Source organism: Oratosquilla oratoria, chromosome 15, assembly GCF_046742065.1.
Source record: "Oratosquilla oratoria isolate Oo_2021 chromosome 15, ASM4674206v1, whole genome shotgun sequence".
Lineage (NCBI taxonomy): Eukaryota > Metazoa > Arthropoda > Malacostraca > Stomatopoda > Squillidae > Oratosquilla > Oratosquilla oratoria.
Genome location: NC_134791.1, coordinates 20,397,394 through 20,414,958, shown reverse-complemented (window position 1 = coordinate 20,414,958; position 17,565 = coordinate 20,397,394). Strand labels below are relative to the sequence as shown.

General features: G+C 39.7%; 1 protein-coding gene across 1 annotated transcript in view; it reads left to right on the top strand.

Annotated features, from left to right (window-relative positions):
• Window positions 1-17,538, top strand: part of Echs1 (Enoyl-CoA hydratase, short chain 1) — a 39,010-nt gene extending 21,472 nt beyond the window's left edge. Inside the window, exons 2-8 of the mRNA XM_076198665.1 lie at window positions 3,766-3,963; window positions 7,240-7,440; window positions 7,891-8,077; window positions 12,882-13,024; window positions 16,749-16,868; window positions 16,982-17,049; window positions 17,262-17,538. Coding sequence (XP_076054780.1) covers window positions 3,766-3,963; window positions 7,240-7,440; window positions 7,891-8,077; window positions 12,882-13,024; window positions 16,749-16,868; window positions 16,982-17,049; window positions 17,262-17,327 — 983 coding nt within the window. The 3' untranslated portion in view covers window positions 17,328-17,538. The remainder of the gene's footprint in view (window positions 1-3,765; window positions 3,964-7,239; window positions 7,441-7,890; window positions 8,078-12,881; window positions 13,025-16,748; window positions 16,869-16,981; window positions 17,050-17,261) is intronic.
• Window positions 17,539-17,565: the final 27 nt, after the last annotated feature.

The window sequence follows — 17,565 nt, the reverse complement described above, 5'->3', positions numbered from 1 at the left end:
TTGCTTTTGGGGTTTTCCTTTGTTCTGTTCACATTTTTTGCTTTATTTTTGCTTAATATGCATGTTATGTCTGCTTCTTTGTTTAATTTTGTTTCATATTATTGTTTTTGATTACTGATTTTCCAATGTTTTGTTTGGTATTTAATATCTGATTGCATGTTTTGGTTGCCTGATGTATGGTTCATTTTTGAAGTTGAATAATGTTATTTCTTTTAGTTTGTTTGGTATATGTTCTTTACAAGACAGTATTGCTTTGTTGCAAATAAAAGAATCTCATGTATACCAAACTTTTACTATCCTTGTTTGTATAATTTGTGTACAGATACTTGAATAAGTATACAAAGTTCAAACATAAGCACAAGCACAAACAAGAAAAATATGATATTACAGAAATAAGATAAATATAACTAAAATAACCTTTTAAGTTTTAACTGTTTACTCAATTTCAAATATTTAGTAATGGATGATGCATTGTGCAGAAGTATTTTACCAACTTTTGATTTTATATATATGATCATGTGTGTAAAGCATATATTAGTCTTGTTTGCATGCAAAAGTCATAAAATTACTACTCATTATTTTATAAAGATAAAGTAAAACTTTTTCGAGATGTTGATTATTTTAGCGAAAGGATCAGTTTTAAAATTTCCATAAACACTATATATAATACAAGTTAAGTATGATTTGAAAGCGCACTACGCCACTTCCGATTTATAGTTTGCGGCTCTGTCGATAGATGGCGCGCATTCACGCTGGATGGATGACGTTTTCTTATTAGTAAAAGATAGAAGCTTTCCCATCTTTCCTATATAGTCTTTGGTTCTAACGCCAAATTCATCGATTACGTTCAAATATTCAGGACTTCTTTGACCTTTTTTATCATAATCATTTTGTCAGCCTTATGTGCCGCCCCGGGCATATTCTCCCACCCCCCTCCGCCAATGTGAGGGACCTGTGGAGTGGGGTGTTAAAAAATTGGTTCTGGCCTAGTTGAGGACTTTATCCAGGAACCACGAAGGGTAACCTAATTTAGTCAGTTGGGACCTGGTGGAATTCAGTTTCTGATCTAAAAATTGGGGGCTACAAATTCTAAATGCTCGGATAAAAAGACTCGAGTTTACACTTCTTTTACGTTATCTGGACGTTGACTAAAAATGATAACTGCCTGAATGGGTGTTTTTTCCAAAAACCGTGAAGGCAAGCCTATTCCCATTCTTCATTATTAATGTCTGAAAAAGGAATCTTTCCCTCTCCCTTCCATTTAACCTTGAATTTAATTGAGACTGGGAACTAATTGGTTCAATTTATTTAAAAAAAAATCACCAAAGAGACCCCAATTTTTTTACCAAAATATGAAAATGTCATCAACATACCTGAACCAAATCATACCCAGGGTTGATAGTCGGAAAAAGAACATTTGTTGTGGCATGGGTTCTGACCTTTTTCCTGTTTTGGGCCAATCATTACTTGGAGTACTGTGAAAGTGTTTCATCTGGTTCAGGTATGTTGACGACATTTTCACGGCCTCTGCAATGGACAACGCAGAATTAGAATTTCTAGCTATAACAGCCATAGGAGTAGTAATTGAATACAGAAAGAAGGCAGAGAATAATGCGGGCCAAGGAGTGGCTGCAAAAAATAAGACTATCTCGTTAAACATACTGAAGTAACCAGAGCCCTCGCATGGGGTAGGGATTCGAGCCTGGACTTGCCGCCCACAAGGCTGACAAAATAATTATAATAGAAAAGAGGTCAAAGAAGCTCTGAATATTTTACCGTAATCGACGATTTTTGCGTTAGAATAATCAAAATGTGTTTTTTTCCTTTATCCTTTCTACAATGGGGACATTGAATAGAAAATTTGAAATCTGTTGTATTTCACAGGCCAATAGCTAAAATGTCTACGTGAAAAAATATTAAGTTTGACTCAAAATATCCACATTTTCTTTTTCATCTGTTTGCCCATGCTCTTTATTTGCAGTTTTGGCGGTGGAAACAGGTACCCCGGCGACTAGATTAATTGCCTACGAATGGATGAGGAACCATTCTTACAGTTATTGTCTTTAGTAGGTCCATTGTAATGCAATGCACGTGCATGCGGAAGGCAAGTACAGCGACTGAAAAACTAAGCCTGTGCGCTCCAAGTAGTCCGTTCAGATTGTGGCATGCGTCGTGATATACTACGAACCATTCTTCCAGATCAACCTTAGCACATGCCTCTCCCTTATTCCTCATCTGTTTGTTATGTGAAATGAATATTTAACTTATGCATATAGTAAAGGAAGCTGTATTGTATAGTACAACAAGTGCCAAATTTTAGGATTATAAAAACTATTTGAATAAATCATATGACACGCGACACTTGTCCATGTTGCCGCGCCGATACGAGGCGTTACAGGTGAGACAAGTGGGGTGGTGTGGGTAATCGTTGTTATAATCCTATTAAGTGATACCCATTGTACTATACAGCTTCCTTTACTATATACAGAACGTAGAAAAAACAACACATAGATAGGGAATATAATATTAGAGAGTTGTAAACTTGGGACACTAAGGTTGATTGACAACGACATATACTACAACCTGAATGGACTCTTTGGAACGCTGTCATGGCCGCCTGCCTACATTATTATAACAAACATAACTGCAAATTACATTGTCATACTTAACAAGGGCAGCGATTGAATTGAGAAGAAATACAATTTGAAAGTTTGTTTAGGCCTATGGATAGTGTCAATAGTAGTAGTGTGATAACGGTACCTCGAGAAGCTAAAATTAAGGTAGGAAGCACCAAACCCCACCAGATTTCATTGGTTCTGAAACCTTTTTGTTTCAGAAAGAGCTCCTCAAATTATTGTTTTTTCGTTACTGTTTCCCTTGTTGCTGAGGGGTCTTTTCTTATTGATTTTTCAGTTAGTACCTACATCATATGCATTATGTTTCCTCAGTTCATAGTCTTTGCCTGTGAGTGTATGGGCCGCTTATGGGGGTGGGAGGGGCTTGAGGCATGAGTTCTAATGTCCGTGGGGCAGGGCCCCGGCAAGGGGAGGGGCAGGGGTGAAAAGAAGTTAAAGCAAACTCCCTCTAATGTACTTTTAGATGCATGATTTATTTATCATGAGTTGTGTTTATGAATGATGTGTGTTTAAACGTTGTCTTGTGGATGAATATTACATGTGAATCGAGCTAGTGACCATCAGATGTGGAAGGTGGTGGTGGTAGTGGTGGTGTGTGTGTGTGTGGGGGGGGGGGCAGCACTTTTCGACTCGCCCCAGGTCTGCACTTACCCATGTCGGGACCCTGCCGTGGGGTGCCTGCATAGGCCGTTCTATACCTCCGTGAGGAAACTTGGACAGTTTCGGTACGGGCTTGCTCGGAAGATGAGCGAAATCATTATCCTGTACAATAATGGAAGGTTGTCATTTTTTAAATTACCTTTAGAATGGCTTGACCATCGCCCCTACATGTACATTTTCTCCTTTTGGCTCCATGTGTATATATGTAACAATCACATCATTTATATTGTCTTTCTCATTGGAGGTTCGAGTCCTGCACTTCTCTGTGATTTCCAGCAGTGACTGTTACAGTCCAAGTGTACAGGGCAAAAATAACGAGTTCGGTCGCCGCTATATGCCTCCTGATTGTTCCTCACCTGTATATTGTCTGCGAACATTTATGTCAGAGTGCATGTCCTTCTTTGCTCAGACTGTCCTGTTTTGTGGACATATTGTCCTATTCCTAAATTATCGCCTATCAACCTTGCAGCCAACGCGGCGGCATCGCCCGTCGCCCGTCGGCCGTCGGCGCTGCAGTCGGCAGTCAACAACAAGATGGCAGGTGTAGCACGGTCGGCCGTTCGTCTCGCCCAAAAAGTTACCAGATTTAGCACTTCATTGCCTGTCACTTGTTTTCAAAGTCAAAATGGTTCTTTAGCGGCTTTATCGTCTCGACTCATGAGCTCAGGTAGGTGGCAATCATATTTATTTTTCCGCAGGGATGATGTAATAAACTGGATTTGGCTCATGGGCTCCAGTAGTAGTTGTTGCGTTCAATACAGTGTAATTATTTGGCACTTTTATTCAATTGGAAATTTGTACAGTAGCCTTGCATAGATTAATCCGCTTTTACCGGTAGACAGTATTGTCACTGAGAAACTGTAAAATGCAATGTTGATTCATGAATATTTTCATTGGCATATTTGGGGTAGAGAATTTCTAGCATAGCCGACCTTGATGAATAGGACTAATGTTGCTGCCAACTCCAATACCGGTACTTGATTTTGAATTGAAGTAATCTTAGCTCTCTAATTTTGAAATTTTCTTTGCCCTATTGTGGTTCTGAAATATGGAGAGTAGTAATTTTCTTAGACTGGGCAGGGGAAGGCTATTTTCAGTTAGGATATGTTAGGTAAAGTTAAGTATTGCCTATTGGCAGAAATTTATAGGGGATGGGGCTTCTTAGACTGATACAGACTTTTCCTTTGAAGAAAGGTCCAGTGCTGTCTTATGACATCCTTTCGGTGGCCCATGAGGTATTTGTGAATTTTTGTCTCGCCCACAGTTGGGTTAGTATAACTGACAATAGTTGGTGAGATGAAACTTCACAAATTACCCCCATGGGTTCAACTTGCAAGATCAGTTATGCAAGATAGTAACTGAGACTGTCAGTATATTGAGACATTGTAGAATCTCTATTCCTAGTATCTAACAATAACTTCTTTCTTCAGTCTACCAGCATGATAGACAAGCTGTCACTTTCCTTGAAATTATACAAATGGTATTGCTTTAGAACTGCACACCTATGCATTATTATAGCAACATAGAATTAAATATTGATATTGTAAATTTTATTACCTGAACATATGATTTTTTTTAGCCGAAATCTATATAAAAAACCTTGCTAAAAGCAAATACACTACCAGAGTTGTGATAAGTTTTAAATTCCATGTCATTTGTCCAGTCCCGTCAATGCCAATATGACTATAGCATTGATATTGTGTATTGGGTGTTCTCCCAGACCAAGTGACATAACCACAATACATATTTCTTAAAATAGTGCTACCGAACTGAGCCTCATGCTTTTCTTCAAGCTATGAAACTCCTGTACACTCCGCAATTCAATCAGATGCCAAAGCCAACTGTCAACATCAATGATGATGACGACAACAACCCTAATGACATCTAGAATTACAAGTACTGCATTACTAAATGCAGAATTGGTTAGGCTAGGTTGAATGAATGGTTGTAAATGGATGATGTGATGCATGAGGTGGAATGGGTGGGAGATGGGGGGTGAGGTAGTATGTGTGAGAAAAATTTTGATGCAGCCTGAAGGGGTTTCTGTCTTTCTTCTCCCTTTCTACATGAGGAGATGGAGAGGGGGTCACTGATTTAATGAAGCGGCTTTGCCGTGGATGTGCTGTGTCTTGCGACACTGCTTCTGACCCAGGGCAGTGGACAAGATACAGGGATGCCCCGTCATCCAGGAGGTGCCAAGATAAGAGAGAGGGTGGAGGGGAGTGGAGTGGATGTATTAGGGATGGAATGGGTGGGAATGGTTTTTATGCCTTTGTTTTTTGGCTACCTCCCTTGTAAGGGGGAAAAAACCTTTGGTATATGTATGTATGTAATTCTTTTTTTACCTCCACATCTGTCAAAACAAAGATGGCGTCTCAAGCAGTAGTCATGACTTCGTTTGTTAGTGTATAGCTTTATATATCTTTATCTGTTATTGGTTTCTGCCAAGAAAAATGTGTATTACGTTGAATATTTAATTTTCTATCGCTATATCGTGTAGGTGAGCACCTCAAAAAACTTACTGTCGATATAAACTGATTGGAATAAATATGGCTATTCCTATTTTCCCAGTCTTCTCTTTTTCTACATGAGGGGATGGAAAGGGGGGGGAGGTCACCAATTAAGTGAAGCCACCTTGCAGAGGGCGAGATGCAGGGATGACCCGTCATTGAGGAGGAGGAGGAACCAAGATAAGAGGGAGGGAATGGGTGAATGGGAGTAGAGGATGTGGGGATGCAATGGGTGGGAGTGTTTTTTTTTTTTTTTTTTTTCCTCCCTTGTAAGGGGGAAAAGGCCATTGGGGATGCAATTGGTGGGAGTGTTTTTTTTTTTTTTTCCTCCTCCCTTGTAAAGGGGAAAAGGCCATTGGTATATGTTTGTATATTCCTTTCCTGTTTTATTCATTGAACTGCACATGGAAAGGGTGATGATGCTACTCTCCCATTCCTAGCCACTTTATTGTAAGTAAATGCAAATTATTAGGAGGATGAGGGCATTTACCTATGTGGTTGGGTTATTGCACTTTTCTGGGCTTTGTTTATGAGAAGGATTTTTTTTTATTTAGATTTCCAGTTAGAGTGAATCTTGGTGCACCAATACAGAACAGTTGTCAGTTATCCATTGCATTTTCCTTCTTCTGACTCTGTCTCTTCGAACAGTTGCATACCACAGGTTTAACAGACCCTATTGTGCAGTTAACCCACATAGGCACTTAAATTGCTTGGATGGTTGATCCTATTGGGATGATCATTTTATCATGGCTAGTGTCTGGCTACTTTATTAAACATGGAGGCATAATGATGAAGGAATGAAGATAAGTAATTTCATGTGAAAGACTGCAATTTTGAGTTAATTTTGTCATTTGAAGAGACAATAATTGGTAGAAGCTGGGAGGAACCTGTTAGTCATTGCATAGTTTTGTTGACTGTAAACCTACAACCCAACAATAGCTGAATGTGGTTCTCTGGCCCTTCCATAGATCTCTGGGAGGAAATTTTGGGAGCAATGTGTGGGACTTTGTGTCACTGGCTGAAAGTAGTAGAAGGGGAACATTTGTTAGTTGTTAGCTCTCCTTGTATTTAAAGGTGAGATCTTGAGCCCAGTCCAAAGACAGTGTCCTATTCCAAATAGAATTAAAGAAATTTATGGAATTTGAAGTTAGGTAGCCTAATGAGGACTGATGTCCCTCTTGCAAGACCACCTCATGCATGCAGGTGTTTGACATAATTTATTTGATCATCTTTTTATATTATTAAAGATGTGAGGGAGTGAAGAGGGTGGAGGGTAGTGGAGTATGTAGGGGATGGAATGGGTGGGAGTGGTTTCTATGCCTTTTTCTTTTTGGCTACCTCCCATATAAGGGGAAAAAAAAAAGCCTTTGGTATATGTATGTAAAATTTTGATTGCATAATTTCTATTTATTTACTTTTTTTTTTTTTAACAGCACCTGAGTATGAATACATTCTGGTCGATAAAAGGGGCGAGAACTCGAATGTGGGCATTATCACCTTGAACCGACCCAAAGCCCTCAATGCACTGTTTGAACCACTTCTAAAGGAATTGATTGAGGCTCTTGAGGTCTTTGAGGCTGATCAGGATATTGGAGCTATTGTGCTGACAGGAAGTGAGAAAGCATTTGCTGCTGGTAAGTTGCATGCATCATTCAGGGTTGATGCAGGACTCCATTCCTATATGGTTGAATTACATGATATAAAAGCCAATTATATAGCAAGCTTGTAATTTAATGGGAGAAATATGTGTAATGATAACCTATAAAGATGGAAATGACTGCTTGGCTTGCCTGATTGTAAAAGTGAAACTGGCCAAGTTTATAGTGACGTATAATGGTATTAATATAGACCAATCATATATGTGAGCTCTCCTATACCCATGTGTGGAAGGTCTGTGCAGCATACAAAGTTGAATTTAATAGTAATTGACAAATATGGAATAGATTTATGGTGTAACTGAGAACTTACCTATAAGTAAAGTAAAGTGGTTAATGGTAAATGTAAAATACATGCAGCACATTGTAGCTGGACTAGTTTAGTTATGATTTTTGAAGTACAAATTTTTTTTATCTTCTGATTTGCAGGTGCTGACATAAAGGCTATGGCTAACAAAGATTACTCTACAACAATCTCTACAAATTTCTTGGCAAACTGGAACAAAGTAGCAAATATAAGGAAGCCCATTATTGCTGCTGTCAACGGCTATGCACTTGGAGGAGGATGTGAACTTGCAATGATGACGGACATCATTATTGCTGGGGAAAAGGCAAAGTATGTGCTGGCACCATGCTTATAGTGTCTAGATATTGTTTTTGCAGTTTTCCTTATCTTTTATTCTTCTCATCTTTGTATTACTTACAAACCCGTTAGTGTAGCTTGTACCTTCCATTGTATCATGGACTCGCTAAGAAATCAAAGAAGATCAATCAATTGATCCTTTGTCTTGGGTCTTTCTTGTAGGAGACTCCAGCTCCCAATTAACCGGTATTAATCAGTCCTCCACCAGCCAGACCCACAAGTCACTCAAGGAAGAAATACATTGTAGGATAAGATGTATAGTGTCTTTTGTGTATTGGTTGCATTTAAGGCAGTTTGATTCTGTGGCCAGGCCTTTTCTCTGTCAATATTGTTTTAATATTGGGTGGTATCCTGAATGGTAATAGGGATAAGCAGGCATTTGATATTGTCCCTAGACATATTGTAACAAAAAAATAATGAATCTACAATAACAAGAAATGGCTAGGAAACTTCTTTGCTGGTATATACAAGGCTTTTTTCTCTTTACATGGGAGGTAGCCAAAAAATAAAGGCATAAAAACCACTCCCACCCATTCCATCCCCACATACTCCACTCTCATCCACCCCCTTCCCTCCCTCTTATCTTGGCTCCACATGGATGATGGGTTATCCCTGAATCTTGCCCACTGCCTTGGGTATTGGCTGCATGTTATTGTGGGGTAAAAAGCTGCTAAGTAACATGCAGCTGATACTTTAGGGTCTATATGGGGTGCCCCTACGGACAAGAGCCAAACATTTTGTCTGTGGTAGAGGGAATTTATTCATAGAGAAATGATGATACTCTATTATACTGTGACTGTCCCTCCATTATGCTGTCCACACTTGTTACTATCCTGTACCATTTCTCTGAATATTCATTTTCTCATTTTGCCGAACCCTGTGGTGGGGTAAAAGAATACTGCCACCAAGTCTTTCTTCTTGAGTCGTATGAGGTGACAAAAATGGGACAGGGATAGGACTAAGCATCTGTCTTCCTCTAACCCCAAAGGGGACATTCCTAAAAAAAAGTAAAGGCATAAGAGGGTCTAGGAGTTTTCCAACCAGTACCCTAAGATTTGGGTCTTAATGTGCGTGGATATGGTACAGATGAGAGTAAAAGGGAAGATAGGCAGTATGTTTGTGAGAAGATGGATATATTGACACTGAGTGAAACTAAGTTGAAAGGGAGGGGCAAGCTTGAGTTTGGGAGGATCTCGGTAGTGAAGAGAGGACAAGGGAGAGAAGGAGTGGCTATATTAGTAATGTGGATGGTGAAACTTGGGAGGGAGATGTGGGTTTTTGTAAGTGCATATGGGCCTGGTAGTGAGAAGAGTGTAGAGCAAAGGGAGGCTTTTTAGATAGATTTCAGCAAGTGCATAGAGGGATTAGGGAGAAATGTCAATGTAGTGGTATTGGGAGACCTTAATGCTAGGATAGGAAATGAACCAATAGATGGAGTGGTTGGTAAGTGTGGAGTTCATGAAAAAATCGTAGTGGAGAGTTGACGTTGGAGATGTCTAGAGAGTTGATCATAGCAAATACAGTGTTTAGGAAGAAAGTCAAGCATAGGTACACATGGGAAAAGGTGGTGGATGGAAGGGTGGTAGAGCATTAATGGACTATGTAGTGGTAACCAGGAGTATAGTAGGATGTACATGCTCTAAGGGGAGAGAGTGGGGGAATATCAGATAATTTTTTGGTGAAAGGCAAGTTGAGAGTGAAGGATAGATGGAGAAAAAAGGACAAGGAAGGGAGGTGCTTGAAGTGAACTGCTTAAATGAGAAAGAAAAGGAGTACAAGAAGCTGTGAGAGGAGGAAGTGAAGGATAGAATAGAACTAGGAGTGGCGGACGAATGTAGATTGAGAGAAGCAAGTAAATGCCTTTGGGGATTAAAAGTCTAATGAGAAATAGATATTTGGGAATGGATGCTAAGAGATTGTATGAAGGAGTGATTGTGCTGACAGAGCTGTATGGGACAGAAACGTGGAATATAAGAGAGGAGTAGTTTGAATGTGTTTGAGATGAAGTGCCTGAGAAGTATGATAGGGGTTACTAGGCTGGATAGAGTGAGAAATGAGGCGAGGAGGAGAACAGGGGTGGAAAGGGAGTTGGGATATAAGGTTGATGAAAGAGAATTGGGATGGTTTGGACACATGGAAAGAGAGTGAAGAAAAATTAATAAAATTGTGGAAGGCAGAGGTAGGAATGAACATGAGGAGGCGACCAAGGATGAGATGGATGGATGGGGTAAAAGGGGCATTGGGAAAGAGAGGAATGTCTGTAGAGGAAGGATGGGAGAGGACAGAAGATAGAGGTGAATGGAGAATGATTGTGTATGGATGATGCTGTGATGCATGAGGGGGAGAGGGTGGGGGTGAGGGAGTACATGAGAAAAATAAATTGACGCAGCCTGAAGGGATTTCTCCCAGTCTTCTCCATTTCTGCATGAGGGGATGGAAAGGTGGGGGTCGCCGATTTAATGAAGCGGCCTTGCTGTGGATGTGCTGTGTCTTGTGACACTGCTTCTGACCCAGGGCAGTTAGGGAGATGCAGGGATGACCTCTCATCCCGGAGGAACTAAGATAAGAAGGAGGGAGAGGGGTGGATGGGAGTGGAGTATGTGAGGATGGAATGGGTGGGAGTGGTTTTTATGCTTTTGTTTTTTTTTGGGTACCTTTGGTACATGTATGTATATGTATATCTATTATTTTCATTATGATTAAAATATTACTGGGATGGCATATATATGGATAGTGAAGAAAAGTATATAAAAAGAGGAAGGCAGAAGTGAATGGAGTGAACTTGAAGGGAAGACTAATAATGTGTTGAATGGATGTGGTGAAAGGGACCTTAAGTACATGGGGAATGTCAGTTGAATAGGGATGGGGAGGGTAAAAGGTTGGTGTGAATGAAGAGTATTAATGGATAGTAAATTGATTCAGCCCAAAGGGGTTTCTTATTGTCAGTGCTGTAAACTCAGAGTTTACAAGTTTTTGTTATTGTCATTCCTTAGACTGTCTGACTCAGCAGTCATATCTCCCTAAGCAATGCCATGGGTGTAATGGGGTTTTCCCACCAGTCCCGTGTAGTGTATATTGTGTTATTGGTTTGAGCTATTGTGTACAATGCAGTCTTCCATAATGTGTTGTATGGGGTGAAGTCATCCAGCCTCTTCTGGTAGCTCAGAAAGGCTGGATGGTGGCTGCATTGCAGTCTGGCCAAGTGGATTCTCCTCTTGGGGGAGGCAGGATTCGGAAGGATGGAGATTAGGGGATCTGGCATGCAGCAATGTATTGTCATTACATTTGTTGTTGGTGGATCAGTGATTGATATGATTATGGTGTCTGGTGGTTGTGGAGGAAGAGAAGAGAGTATTTGTGTGTGATATAGGTATCTGGGTATTGTTTTGATGTTTCTTGGCATGTGTGGGTTTTTGCTATTCAGTGTAGTGGGTGTGCTGTGTTTCTGTGCCTATCATGTTAAGGTGATCCTTGACTTCGAGGACTTTCATTTCATGGCTTAAATGGCCTGTATATGTTGTATTTGTGCAGCCTAGTCTTTAGGGCTTTGTTTTTGTATGATCTATAGGGTGTTGTGTGTGAGATTAGGGGCCCATATGGTGCTTGCATAATTCATCACTGAGCATACACATTGTATACTGTAATGGTAGTTTCTTTGTTTTGTCTAAATGTTGTTCCTGCAATTGATTTAAATGCATTAATCCTTGTTTGTGATATTTTGTTTGAATGACATGGATGTATTGTATGTTATGCCAAGAATCTTGGGTGTATATGTGTGTGGTATGAGAGCATTGTTGATAAGTGGTGTGGTATATATTTGTGTTCCATTGTCCAATTGGTGAAAAGTGTGGCTGTTGATTTAGTTCGGGGCTATTTTGAGTTTATTTGTAGTGAACCAGGTGAGCATACAAGTAGGGAAGGTTGGACTGTTTGGCCCTGCTGTGGAGTTAATGTTTAGTGGCATTGGTTCTGATCAGAGCATTGAACAGGAGACAGGGATAACCCTTCATCCACAAGCTAGAATAAAAGGATAAACAAATGTGTGTTGGATGGGTTTATACCTTGACTAAGTCACTACCCACTCATGAAAGGGAAAGGGCATTTTGGTATGTATTATTACTATTGTTAGTAGTTGTGGTTGTATGAAGCAAGGAATGGAGGTGAAGGTGAATTATAGAGTAAAGGCACTACACTTGGCTATTTTTCCTCTGACTGTTGGAGCAGATTTGCAGCCCAAAGGTTTTGGGAAGGAATTTGATATGCTGGAGGAAAATAATTTTCCTCCAGCATATCGAAGACAAAATAGTTTGTAATAATGATTTAATGGCAGAAAAAGTGCTGCTGATTAATTGGGGGTTGAAGGAAAAATAGTCCAGGGAGACAAGTTAATGTCTGTAGGGTAGAATGAAGTGCCATGATGTAGATATCCAGGGATGAACACAAAGTTTGTACGAGGAGTGATTATGCTCATTGCACTATGAAGCAGATTTGTGATTTGGAGGATGAAAAGACCTAAATGTGTTTGAAATGGTTAAGAAGTGTAGTAGGGGTGAGGATAAGTAGTGAGATGTGAGGTGGACAGTAGGGTTGGAAAGCTGACAGATTGGGTGGATCAAAGTATCGGAATAGCTGAGACATGTGGAAAGGAGGAAGAAGACTAGCAAAAAGTGTGAAGAGTAGAAGAGGATAGAGAGACCTTGATTGATTGATAATTCTTCCAAAAGTACAGAATGGATTGAAATTGTATAATAATGATTTATTAATGGGTCTGTTATAGGTTTGGGCAGCCTGAAATCACCATAGGAACCATCCCAGGAGCTGGAGGCACTCAAAGGTTGACTCACGCCATTGGCAAGTCGAGGTCCATGCAGATGTGTTTGACGGGTGAAATGATCAATGCTCGGCAAGCAGAGGCATGGGGTAAGTTGATATATAACAAATTAATTATAATATTTTACCTTCCTTGTAAGGGGGAAAAAGCCATTGGTATGGGTATGTATTTAAAAAGATTGCAGGTGAGAGGGAGTGTAATTGTGGATTGATCTGGAAATTTTGTTTCTGTAAAGTGGTCACATTTGGGAAAAAAAAGAAATGAAAGAAAAAGAACAATGGTTAAGCCACTTCTGCACTGTGATCAATTTGTAAATTCTGTGGATAGCTTAAAACAGTTTTACTCATGTTAGGATTGGTCTTGCTGTGGATGTGCTGTGTCTTGCGACACTGCTTCTGACCCAGGGCAGTGGACAGGATGCAGGGATGACCCGTCATCCAGGAGGTGCCAAGATAGGAGGGTGGAGGGGAGTGGAACATATGGGAAATGAAATGGGTGGGAGTGATTTCTATGCAGTTTTCTTTTTGGCTACCCCCCATGTAAGGGGGAAAAAGCCTTTGGTATATGTATGTATGATTGGTCCAGAGACTAAATGGTATCATGGGAAACATATCAATCGGTTATCTGGGTTCAGGTGTGGGGTACTCAGGTTAGGATTGGTCCAGAGACTAAATGGTATCATGGGAAACCTATCAGTCTGTCATCTGGGTTCAGGTGGGGATACTAGGCCTCCTTTATATATCATCTTACTCTGTCCCTTGTAGCAGCCGAAGTCTTCATATCCTAAACATTCTGCAATTTCATGAAATGTTCCACTCATCTTCTACTCAACACTTTCCATTACCTTTCAAAACTATGATGGGGACCTACTTGTGGTCCTGCAAGATAGGGAGCAGAGCTCCCCAGTTTCAAAACACATACATACATATACCAAGGCTTTTTCCCCCTTACAAGGGAGGTGGCCAAAAAGAAAAAGGCATAAAAATCATTCCCACCCATTCCATCCCTAAAAATACTCCACTCCCCTCCACCCTCCCAGCTTAGCACCCCCTGGATGACAGGTCATCCCTGCACCTTGTTCACTGCCCTGGGTCAGAGGCAGTGTCGCAAGTCACAGCACATCTACAGCAAGGCCGCTTTATTAAATCGGCAACCCCCCTCTCTGTCCCCCCATGCATTTTTTTTCAAAACACACTTTTGATAATAGAAATCTTTTAGGATTACCACTAGTAGTCACCCATTGTTGATTCAACAAAAGATTTACAAAGGCGGAGCATGCCGACAGGAGACCTTTTGGTCCATATCTAGGTCGGATGGGAAAAAAAAATCACAAAAATAATAAAATAATAAATAAAAACTATAATAATGTAAATAACAAATAAAATACATAAATAAATGCTTAGGTATAGTTGAATAATAAACAAACAGGTAAATAGTAAATAATAATAAATTGACATATAACTAATACATACATACATATACCAAGGCTTTTTTCCCCCTTTCAAGGGAGGTAGCCAAAAAGGGAAAGGCATAAAAACACTCCCACCCATTTCATCCCTAAATACACTCCACACCCCTCCCACCCTCTCATCTGAGCACCTCCTGGATGACGGGTCATCCCTGCACCCTGCCCACCGCCCTGGGTCAGAAGCAGTGTCGCAAGACACAGCACATCCACAGCAAGGCCGCTTCATTTAATCGGCGACCCCCCCTCTCCGTCCCCCCTTGCATATAAGGAGAGGACGGGGAGAAATCCCTTCGGGCTGCGTCAAAATTTACTCACACATACTACCCCACCCCCTCGCCCATTCCTCCTCATGCAATCACAACATCATCCATATACAACCATTCTCCACTCACCTCTGTCTTCCGTCCTCTCCCTTCCTTCCTCAACAGACATTCCCCTCTTCCCCAAAGCCCCCTTCACCCCATCCATCCACCATCCACTTCATCACATATAACTAATAATAAATGAAAATCAGACAGACAAATGATAACAAAACAAAAACAAATAATATAGAATAAATTATAATCATTACAGCATCTTGCTTAGGTGTTTATCTAAATGATTCTTAAAGCTTCGAACTGAACTACATTGCACTACCTGTGCAGGAAGTTTATTCCATTCATTAACTACATGGTTGGCAAAGTTGTTTCTACCTACTTCCAAATTGAATCTATTTCTGGACAGTTTGAGACCATTGTTTCTTGTCTGATTCCCATTCAATGTGAAAATGTTGTCACTTTTGATGTTGTCAATTCCCTTTAACCACTTCACTACGGGACTTAAATCTCGCGGGCAGCAGCCAATGCCAGCCGTACGACGTGTCGTAATAATACTCGCATCATAAAATATGGTCACCGCTTATATCGATCGTTCTCTCTTTCACCCGTGAATTTTGAAAACCACAGAGAATGGGATTAAGAGCAGATTAGGGAGAATGTAAAAGCACAGGGGCGACTACAATAAATATAATCAAGACGCCGATATGGTAGCGTCGCGAATCCACTTGCTCCTCATGACGCCTACGTGTGCGGCACCGTATGGAAGTGGTTAAAATCTTAAAGACCTGTATCAAGTCACCTCTGAGTCTACGCTTTTTTAGGGAAAACAGATTCATATGTTTTAGTCGATTTTCGTATGATTTGTTTTTGATATTTGGAATCAGTTTTGTGGCTCGCTGTTGTACTTTTTCTAGTCTGTCAATGTCTTTAATGAGATTCGGTGACCATATGGAAACAGCATATTCCAAATGTGGACGAACTAACGATTTATATAGCTTGTTAATGAGTGATGGACTTTTGAAATCAAAAGATCCCACAATCAGTCCTAGAATCTTATTTGCTTTCTCAGAGGCTGAAATACACTGCTTGGATGATTTGAGGTCGTTACTGATGATTACGCCGAGATCTTTTTCACTATCCACTTTTGTTAACGAATTTCCAAATAACTTGTAATGGTACTTACTGTTATTTTTACCTATGTGCATTACCTTGCATTTACTTGTGTTAAATTTCATTAGCCACTTTTCAGACCATTGCTGTAATTTATCTAAATCTTCTTGAATATCTAATTGGTTTGAGTGATCATTTGCCACTCCGCACAGTTTTGTATCATCAGCAAATTTGGAAACAGTAGATTTTAGTTCATGGTCTATATCATTTATATATACTATGAATAGAAGTGGCCCAAGAACGGAACCCTGAGGAACTCCACTTGTAACATTTTTCCATCTAGAAGTTTTTCCATTTATAACAACTCTCTGTTTTCGACCATTCAACCAATTACTAGTCCAACCTAATAGGCTATCACTTATCCCGTGTAAAGCTAATTTAGTAAGTAGTCTTTCGTGTGGGACGGTATCAAAAGCTTTTGCAAAGTCTAGATATATTAAATCTATATTGTTTCTTTTGTCATAATTCGAGATAACTGTGTTGTAGAATTCGAGTAAGTTAGTCACGCAAGAACGTTTCCGTCTGAAACCATGCTGGCTATCATTTATTAAACGGTTACTTTCTAAATGATGTTCGATAGCATTTCTGATGATAGTTTCCATTACTTTTCCTACGATTGAAGTCAAACTTATAGGCCTATAGTTATTTGGTTTCTTTTTGTCACCTTTTTTGAATATGGGAGTAATGTTAGCTAGCTTCCATTCTCTTGGGACATCTTTGGATATGATGGATTTCTTGAAAATAATTTCTAATGGAACAACAATCTCATTTTTCATTTTTTATTTGTGCATAAATTTCCAGTGAGGATTCCTTGACAAGCAGGTATGCATTGATGTTATATATTTTTTTTCTTCCAAGGTCTGGTTAGCTCTGTGCACCCACCAGAACAACTTGTGGATGAAGCCATCAAAATTGCTGAGAAAATAGGTTCTCATTCGAAACTTATTGTGCAGATGTGCAAAGAAGCTGTTAATAATGGTAAGGCAACCCAGAGGTTACTTTTATTGTCCATATGTGCACATGAAAATGTTAATATTTTTACATTTCTGTACAATAGCTTTTTTGTACATGTAACTTGTTACTCTTTACAGCATACGAGATGTCACTTTCACAAGGATTGCTCTTTGAGAAACGCTTGTTCCATGGAACCTTTGCTACGGTAAGTTGGGGTGCAATCTTCCGGTCAAAAGGTGACACTCCCTCCCCCTTCCCTCTTCCTGCCAGACAAAATGTATGAATAGTGCATACTTCTGACAAAAGAGTATATAATTTAAGTACTGCTTTGGAATGAGACCCCATGTATATAATTCAACAATAACCAGAAATTCATGTCTTATAGATCGGATGTTAAGTAGTTTACCTTTTTTCCAGCATGATCAAAAGGAAGGAATGGCTGCATTTGTGGAGAAGAGGAAGCCAAGTTTCAGTGACAAATAAACTCTGAAGCACTTAAAAGTATTTTTATATATGTGGGTTTTAATGTGTATGAAGTGGTTGTGCTTTTATTTGTCCACTTCTTGCAAGGGAAAAGGCCTTAGTATGTATATATTTACATTGAAGTGTGGAGTATGGTAGATAGTACTGAAAAATATTGGGAGCAAATGATACAATGATTGTAATTGTTAATAAATATTAATTTTCCAGTAAATAGTTTCATTTCATTCATTTGTACAAA